Below are 20271 nucleotides of genomic sequence, written 5' to 3' on the forward strand. Positions count from 1 at the left end.
AATATACAGGCATGGATTGAGAATTGGTTAACAGACAGAAAACAGAGAGTAGGAATAAACGGGTCTTTTTCAGGTTGGCAGACTGTGACTAGTGGGGTACTGCAGGGATCGGTGCTTGGGCCCCAGCTGTTCACAATCTCTATCAATGATTTGGATGAGGGGATCAAATGTAATATTTCCAAGTTTGCTGATGACACAAAACGAGGTACGAAAAAGAGAAATGCAGAGTATTTTTTAAAATGGTGAGATTGGGAAATGTTGATGTTCAAAGGGACATTGGTGTCCTTGTACATGAATCACTGAACGCTAACATGCAGGTGAAGCAAGCAATTAGGAAGGCAAATGGTATGTTGGCCTTTATTACAAGAAGATTTCAGTACAGGAGTAAAGATGTCTTACTGCAATTATATAGGGCCTTGGTGAGACTGTACCTGGAATATTGTGTACAATTTTGGTCTCCTTAACTAAGAAAGGATATACTTGCCATAGAGGGAATGCAACGAAGGTTCACCAGACTGATTCCTGGGATGGCAGGATTGTCAAATGAGGAGAGATTGAGTAGGCTAGGCCTGTATTCACTGGAGCTTAGAAGAATGAGAGGTGATCTCGATGAAACGTACAAAATTCTTATAGAGCTCGACAGGGTAGATGCAAGGAGGATGTTTCCCCTGGCTGGGGAGTCTAGAACCAGGGGTCACAGTCTCAGAATAAGGGGTAGGCCATTTGCGACTGAGATAAGGAGAAATTTCTTCACTCAGAGGATGGTGAATCTTTGGAATTCTCTAGTCCAGAGGGCTATGGAGGCTCAGTCATTGAGTACATTCAAAACAGAGATCAAGATTTCTAGATATTAAAGGCATCAAGGGATATGGGGATAGTGCAGGAAAATGGCGTTGAGGTAGAAGATCAGCCATGATCTTGTTGAATGGCGAAGCAGGTTCGAGGGGCTGGATGGCCTACTCCTGCTCCTATTTCTTAAGTTCTTATGTTTGATAGAGTAGACATAGAGATGTTTCCACTTGTGTGGGGGAGACCAAAACTAGAGGTCATAAATATAAGATAGTCACTAATAAATCCAATAAGGAATTCAGGAGAAACTTCTTTACCCAGAGTGGCGAGAATGTGGAACTCACTACCACAAGACGTAGTTGAGGCGAATAGCATAGGGGGAAGCTCGATAAGTAAATGAGGGAGAAAGGAATAGAAGGATATGTTGATAGGGTTAGATGAAGTAAGGTAGGAGGCGGCTCGTGTGGAGCATAAACACTGGCATGTACCTATTTGGCCGAATGGCCTGTTTCTGCGCTGTAAAATTCTATATAATTCTATGGATTCATTTTCATAATCTGCACGGTGGGATATGAACTCATGACCTGAGTTGCCAGTCCAGCACCATAGCCACTACCGTACCGTACGGTGCATGTCAGGGGCAAGGACAGGACCAGGCTCGGTCCCTACCGTGTAGGCTCCTACCTGAAGGCTGGACCATTAGTGGTGATAGCCCGTAGAAGCTAGCAAGGAATCAACAGTGTCAGTGGAGAAGGGTAGGTTCAGAAAATAGACAGAATAAAAGCGAGGATGAGGAGAATATTACACAAGCAGTCTTACTGGCACAGAATCAAAGTGCATCAGTTTAAATGTGATTATTTCCCTGCAGCAGATTCAATATCATGGCTCTGAACTCAATCCCTGCTATTTTACACCATTTCAATGTTATGCTTGGGTCTGTCTCGAGTGGAAGGTAGTAGAGTGCATGATTCATTGTTCTATGCCATTTACTGTTCGTTTATCTGCTTTATTGAATTAAAACCATTTGTTAATTCAGAGTCCCAGTCTTGGTCTGGCGAGAGTGTATATTCAGTCGGTTTTTCGGAGAGAGGAGTTGTGTGGCAGCATGTGATGCCTCCCAGTAGCAAGGGTTTGTCTGTCACAATCTCTGGGTGGCGCCATCATTTAACCTAGACATGGGGCAAGGTCCACTTCCTGGAGTGGGCGGCGATGCCAAGAAAATATCACGTGTTTAAAATCGCCAAAAGATGTAACAGGATTTGTAATGTCCATTAAACAGGGCCTTGGTTTAATGGATCAATGCAGCACTCGCCCAATGTGCTCAGGTCCTGGAGTGGGGCTTGAGCTCTCAACCATTCGCGCTCAGAGGCGAGAGTGCGCCCGACTGAGCCAAGTTGGCACTTAATATTCCCTGGCAGGCACAACAGGAGTATTCAAACCCCTTTGTCTTTGCGGGTTACTTCGGTTCTAACCAAGGCACGTATGAAGTTTACATGAACGTTCAGACACTAACGGACCTTGGTGTTCCGATTTAGGATGTATCCGTCGATGGGTTGGGTGGAGGGGGTGGGGAGCAACAGGGTTACAGAGAACAGAGCCTCCAGGCCCACATAATTGAAAGAGTAGCAGCAATCAGAGCAAGAAAAGTAAGCGCAAGTAGACATTGAGAATCGGCAGGCTAGTAGAATTGGCTTGCGGCCACATTTAGGCAGTCCCATCGGCCCTGGCTGCCTTCTCTCGCCCTTTTCTGTTTTGTGTCCACTGCACCGATGCCAAAAAGAAAAAAAAACGAAATCACAAGTGCACAACAAAAGGAACCGTTCCGTGTAAAACAAAAAGACTTTCATTGAACACAACACGACAGCGAAGGGAGGGGAGAGATCGGCTGTAAGCTCTTTATAAAGACTCCAAAAAAAAAGGGGGACACAATCTCTTTCCAGAAGTATTAGAAGTATCCAATATATGAACATGCATGATTGCCATGCAGACCACTCTGCAAAACTCCTCCCTTGCACCCCCCAACCCTCAGTTATTTTCTTTGTAAAGATTGCCCATAAAACATCTTAAAAATCAGACCCATATTATTGAAGAGAAAGTTTTTCAAACAAAATAAACAAACAACCCCCAAAAGAAGACTAAAGAAAAAAAAAATGTTTCAGGTGGTGCCATTTACACAGAGCCAAGAAAAGAAATGACAGGTGAAGTCTCGGGTCCTGTGGCTGAACTCAATGTTGCCCGTCCTGGCTGTCTTCGCTCTGTGGCTGTAATCCGTGCTTCTCTATGTATCGTCTGTTTCGGGAAGGGAGAAAGTGGTCAGAGACTACAGAGGAACACACAGGAATTAGGAGAGACCGCCGCAATTCGCAAGATTAACTAACATTCCTCATCTCTATGGGCGTTAACAATTCAAATTATACATTTATATGTACACGATTCACCATCATTTATACCACTTGCGGTTATTGTGGGCAGCCATCTATAGAGAGCAACTAACGCCAGCCATTTGTCATTCCCGTGGTTGGTCAATGACAAAGGCACCGCTTGTACAGTATTTAAACCCTCCGGCTACTTTGGACAGACCCAACCGTTCAACCAACAGCTCACACCTTGTTAAGGTGCAGTTACCGTGGTGACTTCACCCAGACTGGGACCCTCCAAGAAAGGTGGGCAAAGTTTGGTGTCCAAACTGGTGGAAAAGGACAGCACCAACAGAGATTAGTAAGCGAGTTTGGAAGCTAGAGGAAACAAAGGTTAAAAAATAGACAACGAAGGAGTTTGGCAGTGCTAAATGGTATATACTTCAATACAAGGAGTATAGTGAATAAGGCAGACGAACTGAGGGAACAGATAGACACGTGGAAGTATGATATCATAGCTATTACTGAAATATGGCTTAAAGTGGGGCAGGAATGGAAGCTCAACATTCCTGTTTTCAGACGCGATAGAGAGGGGGATAAAAAATGAAGGGGGGGGTTGGTGGCAATATTGGTAACCGAAACAATTACAGCTGTGAGGAGGGATGATATATTAGAAGGATCATCAAATGAGGCCATATGGGTGGAACTGAAGAACAAAAAAGTGGAACTCACACTGCGGGGAGTGTACTATAGACTCCCCAACTGTCAGGGGGAGATAGAAGAGCAAATGTATAGGCAAATTTCTGAGAAGTGCAAAAACAATAGGGCAGTAATAGAAGGGGATTTCAACTACCCTAATATTAACTGGGATAGAATCGGTGTAAAAGGTATAGAGGGCGCAGAATTCTTAAATTGCATTCAGGAAAACTGTTTTGGCCAGCACGTAGCAAGCCCAACAAGACAGGGGCAGTTCTGGACTTAGTTTTAGGGAATGAAGCTGGGCAGGTGGAAGGAGTATCAGTGGGAGAGCATTTTGGTGGTAGTGATCATAATTCAGTTGGATTTAGCATAGTTATGGAAAAGGACAAAGATAGACCAGGAGGAAAAGTTCTCAATTGGGGAAAGGCCAATTTTACAAAGCTGAGATGTGATTTAGCAAAAGTGGACTGGAAACGGCTACTTGAAAGTAAATCAGTGTCAGAGCAGTGGGAGGCATTCAAGGAGGAGATAGTGAGGGTTCAGAGCAAATACGTTCCCACAAAAAAAAGGGCAGGACTCCCAAATCTAGAGCCCCCTGGATGTCAAGGAGCTTACAGGGTAGGATAAGGTGAAAAAGGGAAACTTATGTCAGATACCAAGAGCTCAATGCTGCAGAAAGCCTAGAGAAGTATAGGAAAGTGCAGGGGTGAAATTAAAAAGGAAATTAGGAAAGCAAAGAGAGGGCATGAAAATATATTGGCAAGTAAAATCAAGGAAAACCCAAAGATATTTTATAAATAGATAAAGAGCAAGAGGATAACTAAGGAAAAAGTAGGGCCTATTAGAGACCAAAAAGGTAACCTGTGTGTTGAGGCGGAAGACGTAGGTATGGTTCTTAATGAATACTTTACATCTATCTTCACAAAAGAGGGGGACGATGCAGAGATTGTAGTTAAAGAGGAGGAGTGTGAAATATTGGATGGGGTAAATAAGGTGTTTAGCACCTTTGAAAGTAGATAAATCGACAGGCCTGGATGAAATGTATCTCAGGCTGTTAAGAGGAGGAAATAGTGGAGGCTCTGACCATGATTTTCCAATCCTCTCTAGCTACAGGCGTGGTGCCAGAGGACAGAAGGACTGCTAACGTTGTACCATTGTTTAAAAAGGGGGAAAGGGATAGACCGATTAATTACAGGCCAGTCAGCTTACCTAACCGCGATGGTGGGCAAATTATTGGAAGCAATTCTGAGGGACAGTATTAATTGTCATTTAGAAAGGCATGGATTAATCAAGGACAGTCAGCATAGATTTATTAAGGGAAGGTCGTATCTGACTAACTTAATGGAATTTTATGAGGAGGTAACAAGGAGGGTTGATAAGGCTAGTACATTTAATGTAGTCTACATGGATTTTAGCAAGGCTTTTGACAAGGTCCCACATGACAGATTGGTCAGAAAAGTAAGAGCCCATGGAATCCAAGGGAGAGTGGCAAATTGGATCCAAAGTTGGCTCAGTGGCAGGAAGCAAAGGATAATGGTCGATGGGCGTTTTTGTGACTGGAAGGCTGTTTCCAGTGGGGTTCCGTAGGGCTCAGTACTAGGTCCCTTGCATGTTATGGTATATATCAATGATTTAGACTTAAATGTAGGGGGCATGATTACGAAGTTTGCAGATGATACAAAAATTGGCCGTGTGGTCGATAGCGAGGAAGCTGTAGACTTTATTAGCCGAGGAATAGAATATAAGAGCAAGGAAGTTATGCTAGAACTGTATAAAACACTGGTTAGGCCACAGCTTGAGTACTGCATACAGTTCTGGTCACCACATTTCAGGAAAGATGTGATTGCACTAGAGAGCGTACAGAGGAGATTTACAAAGATGTTGCCAGGACTGGAGAATTTTAGCTATGAGGAAAGATTGGATAGATGGGGTTGTTTTCTTTGGAACAGAGGAGGCTGAGGGAAGATTTAATTGAGGTGTATAAAATTTATGACGGGCCTAGATAGAGTGGATAGGGAGGACCTATTTTTCTTAGCAAAGAGGTTGAGGAGAAATGTTTTCACCCAGAGGGTGGTGGGGGTCTGGAACTCACTGCCTGAAAGGGTTGCAGAGGCAGAAATCCTCATCGCATTTAAAAAGTACTTGGATGTGCATTTGTAGTTCCGTAACTTGCAAAGCTACAGAACAAGAGCTGGAATGTGGGATTAGGCTGGATAGATCTTTTTCAGCAGCCACAGACACGATGGGCTGAATGACCTCCTTCTGTGCCGTAAATTTCTATGATTCTAAGTATCTGTAAAGTCCAGCAATGTAACTGTAAAGTCCCAGTAAAATAACCGCACAATCCAGTTATATAACTGTAGATGTAGAGTCCAGTTATGTAACTGTAGATGTAGAGTCCAGTTATGGAACCGCAGAGTCTAGTTACGTAACTGTAGATGTAGAGTCCAGTTATGTAACTGTAGATGTAGAGTCCAGTTATGTAACTGTAGAGTCCAGTTATGTAATTATAAAGTTCAGTACAATTACATGCTCTGTAATGTACAAGTTACTGGGGTTTTTTTTCTGACTTTCTAAGCAAAGTGTGTCTTAAATCAAGTTTGTATCCTCGTATGCTTGCTGGTTGACTTTGAATGTTAGGTTAAAGTTTTAGAAGCATTACGCGTTTCAACGGTTGCCTTGTGCAGCGGGAAACCTGCGTTTAACACTAACAACACGAGCGGTACTGACCTCCTTGCGTATGCATATAGGGCTTCTTTCCTTTCATGCAGTGACAGGTGTCTGTCAACTGGTGATTTCTCAAATGTCGCTTTAGTAACAGGCTTTGAAAAGAGGACAAAAAAAAACATAATCAGGTAAAAAGGCCATTCTAGCCATCATGGATATACCACCCTGGAGGATCTGCACTCAGCTCCGGCTACTGCCCCGAGGGGCCCTTATCCCAAAATAAAAGTCACTTCTGCTACATTCCAAATCCAGCGCTCACTGCACTGGGCAGCAGCTTAATCTACCACCAACTTACAAATTAGCAGAATAACAGAACCGTGGAAGGGCACTGAAGTGGATGATATAAATGGGGTTAAGGGGCAGTTAGATGTACTGTGCTGGAGAGAAGGTATTGAGCGATATGTGGAGACATTTGAGTAGGTGGGCTGATCTCTGGAAAAAATTATGGGCTTGTTTGGCCCAGTGGCCCTTTTCCTGTTACGGAAACTCTTATTACAAGATAATTACGACGAGGAAGGCCATTTAGCCCATCTTATCATGGAATCTTACAGCACAGGTGGCGGCCATTCGGCCCATCGTGCCTGTGCCGGCTCTTTGATAGCACTATCCAATTAGTCCCACTCCCCCGCTCTTTCCCCATAGCCCTGCAAATTTTTCATCTTCAAGTTTATATCCAATTCCTTTTTGAAAGTTACTGTTGAATCTGCTTCCACCACCCCTTCAGGCAGTGCATTCCAGATAGCATCTTGCTGTGTAAAAAAAAATCTCATCTCCCCCCTAGTTTTTTTTCCCCAATTATCTTAAATCTGTGTCCTCTGGTTACCGATTCACCTGCCACTGGAAAGTTTCTCCTTATTTACTCTATCAAAACCCTTCATGATTTTGAACACCCCTATTAAATCTCCTCTTAACCTTCTCTGCTCTAAGGAGAACAATCCCAACTTCTCCAGTCTCTCCACAAAACTGAAGTCCCTCATTCTTGGTACCATTCTGGTAAATCTCCACTGCACCCCTTTTGTCCAGAATGACCCCAGAGTTGTCCCACTACAACATCCAATTGTTTCTTAAATGATTCCAGAGTCTTTGCCCCCACAATATTCCATCTGGGAGTCCATTCCATGCATCAATCATTCTTTGAATAAAGAAGGATTTCTTCTTATCAGGCCTAAATTTGCCTTTTACAGGTTTGAACCCGTGTCTCCTTGTCTTGCTCTTGCAATTTAAAGTAATTCACCTTTTCCATACCATTCACTGTCTTACATACCCCTTTAAGATCATCTCTCAAACGCCTCCTTGACAAACTGAAAAGATTCAAGTTTCTCCAGCCTTACCTCATAAGTCAGACCGTTGACACTAAGGACCAGCCACGTAGCTAGTTAACATGGATAATGAGTAGCAGGTGAGCCTCTAGTGAGACTACAGATTAGAAAAATAACTTGTTATCCCCCTCTCCCTTCTCAAGACAGTAAAATTGCAGGACACACTCCCAGAGAAAGTGGCTGATCCTGGGGTTAACGGTGATCTTTAAAAGAGAGCTGGGTCGATATCCATTAAAGGCAGATTGAGATTTACGGAGGTATTAACAACACTGCTTTACTCCCCCCGGTGGATGCATGGGGAGGAACCGGATTTCTTAAAAGGTGATTAGAAGATAACGGGATGGAGGTGGGACCCTGACAGAAGAATCATACACGGACCCTGGATGGACCAGGCTGAGGAAGAGGAACGCAAGTGCTTTCAGTCCCTTGCTTTGATATTGTAATACCGCTTGCTCCTGACTTGCGCCTCTTGCACAACGTGCGACATGACCAAATTAAGAGCTGCTGGAAGACACTCAGGGTCTTCTCGCCAGGCCGCCTTAACGGACCAGCAAGTTTACTTGGACGTTGCACGGGGTGTCAGGATCTGCCGACATTACTGCAGCTAATATTAAAGCAGCTGGACGCAACACGGGCTTTTACCTTAGCAGCACGCGCGTCCATCGGTGCCTTCTTCACAGAGGTGATGGAATCACAAGGTGCCAGGTGAGGGTGACTCGATAAAGATGTGCTGGAGGGACTGGCTGATACTTCTTCTGGGGTGAACTGTACCCTTCCCTCCAGCAGGTTTGTGATGGTCGTGTCAACGCATTTCGTATTTACTGAGGAAGTTAAAAGTGAAGCAAGGTTAATGGATAGGGTTAGGATCACTTAGACTGGTTGCTCATAGCCACCCAACCCTCTGAAAGTCACAAAAAAACTGCATCACATCAAGGGCTGTTCTGTAAAGAATACTTTTTAAAAAAAACACACACACAAATCCCAATTTGGTTTACTAAGAAAAAGAAAGAACTTGCATTTATATAGTGCCTTTCCCAACCTCAGGACGACCCAAAGCACTTCACCGCCCATGAAGTACTTTTGAAGTGTAGTCACTGTTGTAATGTAGGAAACACAGCTGCCAATTTGTGCACAGCAAGATCCCACAAACAGCAAAGTGATAACGACCAGGTAATCTTTCTACAGATGTTGGTTGAGCAATAAATATCAGTCAGGACACCGTCGAGAACTCCCCTGCTCTTCTTCGAATAGTGGCCGTGGGATTTTTTACATCCACCTGAAAGGGCAGACTGGGCCTCGGTTTAATGTCTCATCCGAAAGACGGCACCCTCCGACAGTGTAGCGCTACCTCAGTACTGCACTGGGACTGTCAGCCTAGATTTTGTTCTCGAGTCTCTGGAGCGGGACTTGAACCCACAAACTTCTGACTCGGAGGCGAGAGTGCTACCCACTGGGCCACGGCTGACACCTCAATTTGCGTGCCGTTTCCTTGCCCAAGTGGTCATTCTTCCTGTGGGAATCCAGGCAGAATGTTTCAGTGAGTTACAGTCACGGATGGGCAACCACAGCCTAACTCACTCCTGCCTAGTCCAGTCACCGATACATGACAATCTCCGGCAGGAATCACTGGACACTGGTTAGGCGCAAGAAACGTAGCTCATTTAGCTGTACCCCCTACCCATTCTCCAGCGCAGGGGTGCTGAGGTAGATTGTAGCCACAGTCCTGATTGAGACCAGTTAATTTAGCGTGGACCATGGGGATCAAAGTAAAGAATACTTCTACCGGAGTGCTCTATGGAGAAATAGGCTGCCTCTTCAACCATCCCTCTGGGAGAGGAAGGGCCAGCCTGCTGCTGGCGTTTTGGGAGGGATGTACTGAGGAAATCCCCAGCTGTCACTCTCGCCTCTGAGTCAGAAGGTTGTGTTCTCAAGCCCCACTCCAGAGAATTGAGCACAAAACCTAGGCTGACGCTCCAGTGCTGCAGTGTCGGAGGTGCCGTCTTTCGGATGAGACGTTAAACCGAGGCCCCGTCTGCCCTCTCAGGTGGATGTAAAAGATCCCACGGCATTATTTCGAAGAACAGCAGGGGAGTTCTCCCTGGTGTCCTGGCCAATATTTATCCCTCAACCAACATCACTAAAATAGGTCATCATCTCATTGCTGTTTGTGGGAGCTTGCTGTGCGCAAATTGGCTGCCACGTTTCCTTACATTACAGCAGTGCCAGCACTTGAAAAGTACTTCATTGGCTGTAAAGCGCTTTGGAACATCCTGTGGTCGTGAAAGGTGCTATATAAATGCAGGTCTTTTGTTTTTCTCTTTTCCATTCTACTGGGTTTATAGTTCCAGACTTGCTGGCAGCTCTCAGAAAGATCAGCCAAATACCCAAGCTTAATATTTGTCCTAACACACAGAAAATTGAACACGTTTTTTTGTTAATAGCCAAGATTCTTTGTGCAACACGCAGGCACAAACAGGGAGTCTCTTGTTCTGCATCGATTCGCACATGTAGTCTGCTTTTGTAAATGTGATAGTGCCCTCCAATGGCAGAAATTGGACAATATGTTCATTTTCAATTGATTCTTCCAAGTTTTAAAATCAAAGATTTTTAAGGTTCAGCCCTTTCCTAATTTAAAACAAAACAGAGTGAGGGAGGGGGCGAGCAGAAACAGAATCGTTGTCACTTTTGGGAGGGCGCGGTCGCTGGTTCAAACATTGGTCCCGTTATTTCACATCAAGCCAGGACAAGGACCACAATACATAAAAGAAAGATTTGCATTTATACAGTGCCTTTCACAACCTCAGCATTCCAAAGCACTGTACAACCAGTGAAGTACTTTGATGTGTAGTCACTGTTATACCGTAGGAAATGTGGCACAGCAAGATCCCACTAACAGCAACGTCGTAATAACCAGATCACCTGTTTTGGGCGTTGATTGAGGGATAAATACCGGCCAGGACACCGGGAGAACTCTCTTGCTCCTCCAGCAGTGAAGCATTCCCTCAGTACTGCACTGGAGTGTTAGCCATGGCTGACACCTAATTTTCATTGCACTCAATACGTCATCATTGACCACAGCACACATCACAACTCAAAAACGTTACTGAGGCAACAATAACCCATTAAAAAAAAACACCAACATTGCTGCCAGAGTGTCAATAACAAGCTTCACTGAGGAATCTGTGGAGGGGGCGTCACTGCAGTTAATAAAGCATAAGGTGCAGAGATCTCAGGTCTGTACTGAATTACTTAATTTCAGTAGTTGGGGCATTACAGTTGCCTTCAGTGCCCCATGGCTGGGGAGGGGAAAACAAAAATGATCTACTCCTGATCAGTAACGAACTTGCACGTATGGCACCTTTCATGTCCTCAACACGTCCCAAAGGGCTTCACAGCCAATGACTTAGTCACTCTTCATAGCATCATAGTAGGTACAGCACAGGAGGGGCCATTCGGCCCATAGTGCCTGTGCCGGCTCTTTGAAAGAGCTATCCAATTAGTCCCACTCCCCTGCTCTTATCCCATGGCCCTGTAAATTTTTTACCTTCAAGTATTTACCCAATTCCCTTTTGAAAGTTACTATTGAATTTGCTTCCACCGCCCTTTCAGGCAGTGAATTCCAGATCATAACAACTCGCTGCGTAAAAAAAATGTTTCCTCATGTTGCCACTGGCTCTTTTGCCGATCACGTTAAATCTGTGTCTTCTGGTTACAGATCCTTCTGCCACTGGAAACAATTTCTCCTTATTTACTTTATCAAAATCATTCATGATTTTGAATATCTCTATCAAATCTCCCTTTAACCTTCTCTGTCCTAAGGAGAACAATCCCAGCTTCTCCAGTCTCTCCATATAATGAAGTCCCTCATCCCTGGCACCATTCTAGTAAATCTCCTCTGCACCCTCTCTAACACATTGATAGCGTTCCTAAAGTGTGGTGCCCAAAATTGAACACAATATTCCAACTGAGGCCTAACTGGTGATTTAAAAGGTTTAGTGTAACTTCCTTGTTTTTGTACTCTATGCCTCTATTAATGAAGCCCAGGATCCCATATGCTTTTTTAACAGCCTTCTCAACTTGTCTTGCCACCTTCAAAGATTTGTGTATGTGCACCCCCAGGTCTCTCTGTTCCTGCATCCCCTTTAAAATTGTGCCATTTAGTTTATATTGCCTCCCCTCATTCTTTCTACCAAAATGCATTACTTCATGCTTCTCTGCATTAAATTTCATCTGCCATGTGTCTGCCCATTTCACCAGTCTGTCTACGTCCTCCTGAAGTCTGTTACTATCCTCCACATTGTTTACTACATTTCTGAGTTTCGTGTCATCTGCAAACTTTGAAACTATGCCCTGTATATCCAAATCCAGGTCATTAATATATATCAAAAAGAGCAGTGGTCCCAATAGACACCCCTGGGGGACACCATTGTATACTTCCCTCCAGTACGAAAAACAACCGTTCACCACTACTCTCTGCTTTCCGTCTCCTAGACAATTTTGTATCCATGCTGCCACTGTCCCTTTAATCCCATGGGCTTTTATTTTGCTAACAAGTCTATTGTCCTGTAGGCAACCAATTTACTCACAGTAAGTTCCCAGAAAACAGTAATGTCATGAGTTGCCAGCTAATCCAGGTGACCACTGGTTCAAAACGCGTGCTGTAGACCTGATTGAATGCATCACAGCCCAGACCAATGGTTGAACAGCCCGGCAACACTCACTGTCTAGCGTCACACATGAAGAATGGTCATATGGGTGAGGTACCAGCTGATATCTGGTGATACTTAACCCGAGCAGGTCCAGGAGAGGGAAGGATACATTGGGGGGGAAGACAGAAAAAAAGCAAACAGCTAGTCAAATTACACTAGTCTTAAATGGTCACAGAGAAGTATCTAATGGCGCCCTCCATCAGCACCTTCTGTTCTGAATGATGATCAGTGGAAAGGAATGTGGGGAAGGGAGTGGATAAAAAAATAAAATGGGGATGAGAAAAGTAGAATTGAAATGGTGTTGGGGGTGGGGGGAGATAGAAAAACTGATGTCTTACCTAAGTCCATCTTAATGACACTGAGTGGGATGTGAGGCAGCACTTCTTTGACCTGCTTTGCCATTCCCGTGATCCGAACATCCTCTGCAGACAGACTACTAATGCTGAGGCCTGGGAGGAAGGTGCGAGCTCGAGCTGCGGGAGGATGACTGTTAGCTGTAGAAGCAAAGAGACAGAGATCAAAGGTTCCAACTTAAGCTTCTCCTGCCAAGATTCTCCTATCCATGTTCCTATGTGCTCAGCACCAACACATCTAACCTCCCAGGAGTTTCCATGTAAAAATCAGTGAAAAATATATTTGTATCGATTTACTGATACTTGCACTTGCCTGTTGCCTTTAACATAGAGAAATAACCCTAAGGAGCTTCACAGAGGCAAATGGAAAATAGACCTCAGGCCGAGAAAGGGCAACCAAAAGAGGTGGGTTTGAAGGGTGGAGTGGGATCTAGGCGGCTGAAGGCACTGCTGCCAAAGATTGGGACATGGGTCAGGGGAACGGAGAATTCAGTGGGGTGGTGTAGGACTGGAGGTGGTTAGAGATAGTGAGGGGCATGGCTGTGGAGGGATTTGAACACAAAGGTGAGAATTTTAAATTGGAGGTGTTGGGGGGACTGGGAGCCAACACAGGTCAGTGAGGACTGGTGTGATGGGCGAGTGTGACTTAGTTCAGAATAGGAAACGGGCAGCTGAGTTTCGGATGAGCTGAGGTTTATGGAGGGTGGAGGATAGGAGACCAGTCAAGAGCGTATTGGAGCAAAAGTGAGCCCGGAGGTGACAAAGGCACAAATGAGAGTCTCAGCAGCTGATGGGCTGAGGCAGGGCTGGAGACGGGGCAATATCACGGAGATGGAAGCAGGCAATCTCTATGATAGTCAGAAGCTTAGCTCAGGGTTGAATAGGACGTTGAGGTTGAGATCTGAGACACTGACGGAGGGGTTATAGAGTCAGTATGGAGGGACGGAGTTTGTGGTGGGGGCCGAAGATGATGGCTTTGGTCTTCCCAACGTTCAGCTACAGGAACTTACGATTCATCCAAGACTGGATGTCAATCAAGCAGTCTAATAGCACAGAGGCCGCAGAGAGGACAAGAGAGGCGCTGGAGAAGTAGAGCTGCATTTCACCATATGTAAACAGCCTCATGGCTTCAGATAATTTTGTTAATTTCATATGTATATAAGTAAGGGGGGAGAGGGGTGTGACTGTTGAAGGATGGCTCCATGAAGGCGAGACTGCAGGGGAGAGCAGCCATTGCTCGAGGTGCCATGGCTACGATCAGATAGGTAAGAGTGCAGCCAAGGAAAGGCAGTCCCACTGAGCTGGACAATGGAGGAGAAGCGCACGATCGAAGGCTGCAGAAATCTCGAGGAAGAATAATGCACCAGGGTCACGGTCACAGTCACAGAGAATGTTGTTGGTATCTTTGGTTAGGGACATTTTAGTGATGTGGGAGAGGCAAAAACCTTATTGGAAGGCTTCAAACAGGGAGTTCTGGGAGGTGGGCACGGACGTGGGAGACGACAACATGTTCAAGGACCTTGGATATGGCACAATAGTTAAGAAGGACAGAGGGTTTGAAGGGGGGGTGACGACGGCAGTTTTGAAAGGTGGGGAGAACAGTACCCGATAAAGGCTAAAATGAGGGCCAGGAAGGCAATTTTGTGAGATTGGGATCAGGGGAGCAAGAGGTAGGTTTCATGGATGAAATGAGCTTGGAGAGGGCAGAAGGAGATATGCAGGTGTGGGGGGGAGGGAAGAGAGAGAGAGAGTGAGGGAGGAGGAGATATGGAGATATGAATGTTCTGGGCTAGTGTGGGGATGGGACTGCAGAGGTTTATTTACTGGGCAGGGGGGACGGGGAGCAGCAGAGGCAGCTGAATGGATGATCTCTCCCTTGGAGATGAAGAAATCCGTGAGATCTTCAGCCTGTACAGGAGATGGCGGAGAGGCGATATTAAGGAAGTATGGGAAAAGTATGATCTGGAAGACTACTTCAAACTAAAACGTGGCAACAGGACAAAGGACACTAGTTCAAACTAGTGAAAAGAATGCTCTTCACACAAGGCATGAACGTCCAGGGGTAAGGTCGTGGAGGTGAAAATTTTGGAATCATTTAACAGTTGGATGCTGTGCGGAGGGGATTGGGGGGAAAGAAATTGAAACTGCAGCATCTTTTGGATGGAGGCGCTTTGATGGGTCAAACATCCTTCCTCACCCATATCTGTCTAAGTGAAATAAAAGGTATTTACAACCTACTCTGCCAAGTGTAAACAGGTACAGCCAGCTCCGATTTCTGTCAAGGCGCAACGATTGGCTAATTGTACAGGTCAGTTAGCCTGACATCAGTCGTCAGGAAAATGCTGGAATCCGTTATGAAGAAAGTGGTAACAGGGCACTTAGAAAATCATAATATGATTAGGCAGAGTCAACAGGGTTTTATGAAAGGGAAATTGTGCTTGACAAGTTTATTAGAGTTTTTTGAGGATGTAACTAGCATGGTAGATAAAGGGGAACCAGTGGGTGTCGAATATTTGGATTTTCAAAAGGCATTTGATAAGGTGCCACATAGGAACAGGAGTAGGCCATTCAGCCCCTCGTGCCTGCTCCGCCATTTGATAAGATCATGGCTGATCTGTGATCTAACTCCATATACCCGCCTTTGGCCCATATCCCTTAATACCTTTGATTGCCAAAAGGCTATCTATCTCAGATTAAAGGTTGTTACACAAGATAAGGGCTCATGGGGTTGGGGGTAACATATTAGCATGAGCAGAGGATTGGTTAACGGACAGAAAGCAGATAGTAGGGATAATTGGGTCATTTTCAGGTTGGCAGGCTGTAACTAGTGTGATGCCGCAGGGATCGGTGCTTGGGCCTCAGCTATTTACAATCTACATTACTGACTCAGAATAAGGGACCGAGTGTATTGTATCCAAGTTTGCTGACGATACAAAGCTAGGTGGGAAAGTAAGCTGTGAGGAGGACACAAAGAGTCTGCAAAGGATATAGACAGGTTAAGTGAGTAGGCAGGAAGGTGGCAGATGGAGTATAATGTGGGGAAATGTGATTCACTTTGGTAGGAAGAATAGAAAAACAGAATATTTTTTAAATGGTGAGAAACTATTAAATGTTGGTGTTCAAAGACACTTGGGTGTCCTTGTACAAAGAAACACAAAAAGTTAGCATGCAGGTACAGCAAGCAATTGGGAAGGCAAATAGCACGTTGACCTCTATTGCAAGGAGGTTGGAGTAGAAAAGAAGGAAGTCTTACTACAATTGTCCGGGGCTTTGGTGTGACCTCACCTGGAGTACTGTGAACAGTTTTGGTCTCCTTATCTGAGGAAGGATATGCTTGCCTTAGAGGAGGTGCAGCGAAGGTTCACTAGATTGATTCCTGGGATGAGAGGGTTGTCCTATGAGGCGAGGTTGAGTAGAATTAGCCTATACACTCTGGAGTTTAGAAGAATGAGAGGTGACCTAATTGAAACACATAAGATTAAGAGGGGGCTGAGAGGTTGTTTCCCATGGCTGGAGAGTCTAGCACTAGGGGGCATAGTCACAGGATAAGGGGTCGGCCATTTAAGCCTGAGATGAGGACGAATTTCTTCTTTCGGAGGGTTGTAAATCGTTGGAATTCTATACCCCAGAGGGATGTGAATGCTGAGTCGTTGATTATATTCAAGGCTGAGAAAGTCAGAATCAAGGGATATGGGGATCGGGCAGGAAAGTGGAGTTGAGGTTGAAGATCATCCATGATCTGATTGAATGGCGGAGCAGGCTCGTGGGGCCATGTGGTCTACACTCCTGCTCCTATTTCTTAGGTTCTTATATCGGATTCTACTAAGACCCGGTGGGATTAAATTGCCTCACTTCTATTTGCATACCTCATTTTGAGTGCCACAGGCTGATACGAGGTTTACATCTCAAGTGTTGAATGTCTGACTTTGCAATCTAGCTATAGCGACTAGCTTCTTGAGGTCTATTTGTTATTTACAAGGGTTTTTTTCCCGGCACGGAACAGTCGCAGAGTACATGCAAATTGATACAAGCAGCTGGAATGCAACCCTGACCTGAGTTGACCGCTTGTGGTGCCGGGTGCTTCATTCTTTTGAGGTACTCCGCTTTATCGGACTTGGTATGCTGAGTAGATACAACACCGAGTTCCACTGCTAAACGCTGTCAAAAGAAAAATATCAGACTTGAAGAGACATATGGGCGACTGTGAACTGAATGCTGCTTAGAGAACCCATATTGACTGCTATCGAATTAACTCTGCATCAAGGAAACACTGAAGAGGAGATGTAAACCATAATGCACTCTCGTATTAACAACTTGCATTTATATAGCGCCTTTAACAAGTAATTGGATTAAAAATTGACACCGAGCCAAAGGAGGAGACATTAGGACAGGTGACCAAACGCTTGATCAAAGAGGTAGGTTTTAAGGAGGGTCTTAAAGGAGGAGAGAGAGGTCGAGAGGTTTGGGAAGGGAATTCCAGGGCTTAGGGCTTAGGCAACAGAAGGCTCGGCCGGCAATGATGGGGGCGAAGGAAGTGGAGGATGCAGAAGAGGCCAGAATTGGAGGAGCGCAGAGTTTTCGGAGGGTTGTAGGGCTGGAGGAGATTACAGAGATAGGGAGGGGCGAGACCATGGAGGGATTTAAAGACAAGGAAAATAATTTTAAATATCAGACGTTGGGGGAACCAGAAGCCAGTGAAGGTCAGCGAGAACGGTGGTGCTGCCTGGATGGCTCAGTGGTGAAGCCACCAGGTATCAGCATTGAGTTGTACAAACTGGAAGTTCCTAGGTTCAATTTTCAGTCTGTGAGGAAGGTGCTAACCTCAGCCATGGCAGCATTTGGGGTGCTACAATTTACCTGTGCCCCTAAGCTGGGGGGAAGGGAAAAAAACAATTTTAAAAATCAATCACTATTCTGGCTTCAGATGGTCAGGCACGAGTGTTGATCGAGAACAGGATCGGCCTTGCCTGCGCATGATGTCCTCCACAGTCAAACAAACCGCCAGCCCACACTTCCTGGCCATTCAGGGAAGGTACCGGTGAGAAAATTGCTGGAACGAGATAGGCAATTCAGCTCTGGTCGTATGTTTAATCTCTGCACCAGCACAAACATGTCAGTCTTTACCTCGACTGCTCCTGCAGCCAGCTCATCCTCCCTCACAGCGGTTTTCTTAATCACCCTGGGCAACCACTTTGGAAGAGTATAGAGGTGTTTTCACATTTTTTTTGATATGGCATGAAGGCAGAACAGAACAGCTAATTATGTTTAATCCACATGAGTAAGTCGTGTTAATTGTATGGTTTATATCAATTAGTGTTAATTGTATTCAGGTGCTGGGTATCAATTGGGGACTCTCTTGTTTCCTTTTTATAGGAGAACTTATCTAGGCTGTGGTGTGTGTTTAAGGAGAATCTCTGTGAATAAAGGCTTGGAAGCAACTAAAGACCAGGCTCCAGTATTCTTTCCTTAACCACATGGCAATCCAATTTTAACAAGTTGGATTGGTTTAAACTGTATACCAGCAGATCTTATCTTTTGATCACAATGATTCTCCAGGACAAAAGCCATAGTTCAGAAAGAGCAGGGATAGGAAGCAAACGTTGCTAAAGGATGAAACCTTAAGACAATGTAACAGTACATTGACCAGCATATTCACCAGGATTGGCCCCTATCTTTGTGTGTGACCAGCAATCTGTTTTATGCCCCATAGGTCACCATGCCCAAAGGGGCATAAAATGCCTAACAAAGTTAAAACTCAGCAAGAATTGGTTAATGAAAGCTTGTTTTTAAAATAATATAAAAGACAAAGCAGATTCAATAGCAACTTTCAAAAGGGAATTAGATAAATACTTGAAGGGAAAAAATTACAGGGCTATGGAAAAAGGGCTGGGGAGTGGGACTAATTGGTTGGCTCTTTCAAAGAGTCAGCACAGGCACAACAAAGTAAAACTCAGTGGAAATATTAGCTACCTTCGAGGCGAGGCCCGAGAACGGCCTGGACAGGCACTGCTCACGATTCCCAAGGAGTTTTTTTACAGACAAGTTTCCAGATGTAGGACTGTGTATACTACTCTGTATGTAGTCTTAAGATGAATGTTTTGAAACAGTGATAAATGTATTTAGTTGTCAGACATATTACTGCCTCTAAATTTTCAAATCTGTTATTAAAAATGATATGGATTTATCCAACACACTTCTGTTTCCAAAGTTGTAAAAGAAAGTCTTCCATTTAAATAGCGCCTTTCGCCAGCCCCAAAGCGTTTTACAGCCAATGAAGAACTTTTGAAGTGTAGTCACTGTTCTAATGTAGGAAACCCAGCAGCCAATTTGCGCACAGCAAAACCCCACAAACAGCAATGCGATCATGACCAGATAATCTGTTTTTATGAACCTTTATAAAACACTGGTTCGGCCACAACTGGAGTATTGTGTCCAGTTCTGGGCACCGCACTTTAGGAAGGATGTGAAGGCCTTGGAGAGGGTGCAGAAGAGATTTACTAGAATGATTCCAGGGATGAGGGACTTCAGTTACGTGCATAGGCTGGAGAGGCTGGCGTTGGTCTTCTTAGAACAGAGAAGGTTGAGAGGAGATTTGATAGAGGTGTTCAAAGTCATGAAGGGTCTAGACAGAGTAGAGAGAAACTGTTCCCATTGGCAGAGGGATCAAGAACCAGAGGACATAGATTTAAGGTGATTGGCAAAGGAATCAAAGGCGACATGAGGAAAAACTTTTTTTTTTACACACTTGGCTGTGATCTGAGATGCACTGCCTGAGGGGGTGGTGGAGGCAGATTCAATCGTGGCTTTCAAAAGGGAATTGGATAAGTACTTGAAGGGAAAAAATTTGCAGGGCTACGGGGTTAGGGCGAGGGAGTGAGACTAGCTGGATTGCTCTTGCAGAGAGCTGGCACGGACGCCACAGGCGTCCTCCTTCCGTGCTGTGATGATTCTATGATTCTAGGTGTTGGTTGAGAGATAAATATTGGCCAGGGCACCGGGAGAACTCACCTGCTGTTCTTCAAATACTGCCATGGGATCTTACGTCCACCTGAGAGTGCAAACGGGGCCTCGGTTTAATATCTCATCTGAAAGACAGCACGTCTGACTGTGCTTCTCCTGCCTCAGTACTGCTCTGAAATGTCAGCCTAGATTTTGTGCTCAAGGCTCTGGAGTGGGACTTGAACCCACAATCTTCTGACTGAGAGGCAAGAGTGTTACCAACTGAGCCACGGCTGACACCTAAGTTCAAAGTGAATACAAGTTGTGGCCGTTGCTGTAATTCTGGGGGTAATATTTCAGTGCAAATGCTCCCAGTAGC

General features: G+C 44.9%; 1 protein-coding gene across 3 annotated transcripts in view; it reads right to left on the minus strand.

Moving 5' to 3' along the window:
• Positions 1 to 341: 341 nt before the first annotated feature.
• The window catches only part of aup1 (AUP1 lipid droplet regulating VLDL assembly factor), a 52143-nt gene continuing 32213 nt past the window's right edge, over positions 342 to 20271 (minus strand). For all 3 annotated transcript variants that reach the window (XM_067980297.1, XM_067980244.1, XM_067980308.1), the window contains 5 exons: positions 17006 to 17111; positions 12939 to 13094; positions 8534 to 8712; positions 6576 to 6667; positions 342 to 3078 (listed from right to left, as the gene is read on the minus strand). In XM_067980297.1, the coding sequence (XP_067836398.1) occupies positions 3015 to 3078; positions 6576 to 6667; positions 8534 to 8712; positions 12939 to 13094; positions 17006 to 17111 (597 nt within the window). In that variant the 3' untranslated portion in view covers positions 342 to 3014. The remainder of the gene's footprint in view (positions 3079 to 6575; positions 6668 to 8533; positions 8713 to 12938; positions 13095 to 17005; positions 17112 to 20271) is intronic.

The sequence above is a fragment of the Heptranchias perlo genome, chromosome 1 (assembly GCF_035084215.1).
Source record: "Heptranchias perlo isolate sHepPer1 chromosome 1, sHepPer1.hap1, whole genome shotgun sequence".
In the NCBI taxonomy this organism is placed as follows: Eukaryota; Metazoa; Chordata; class Chondrichthyes; order Hexanchiformes; family Hexanchidae; genus Heptranchias; species Heptranchias perlo.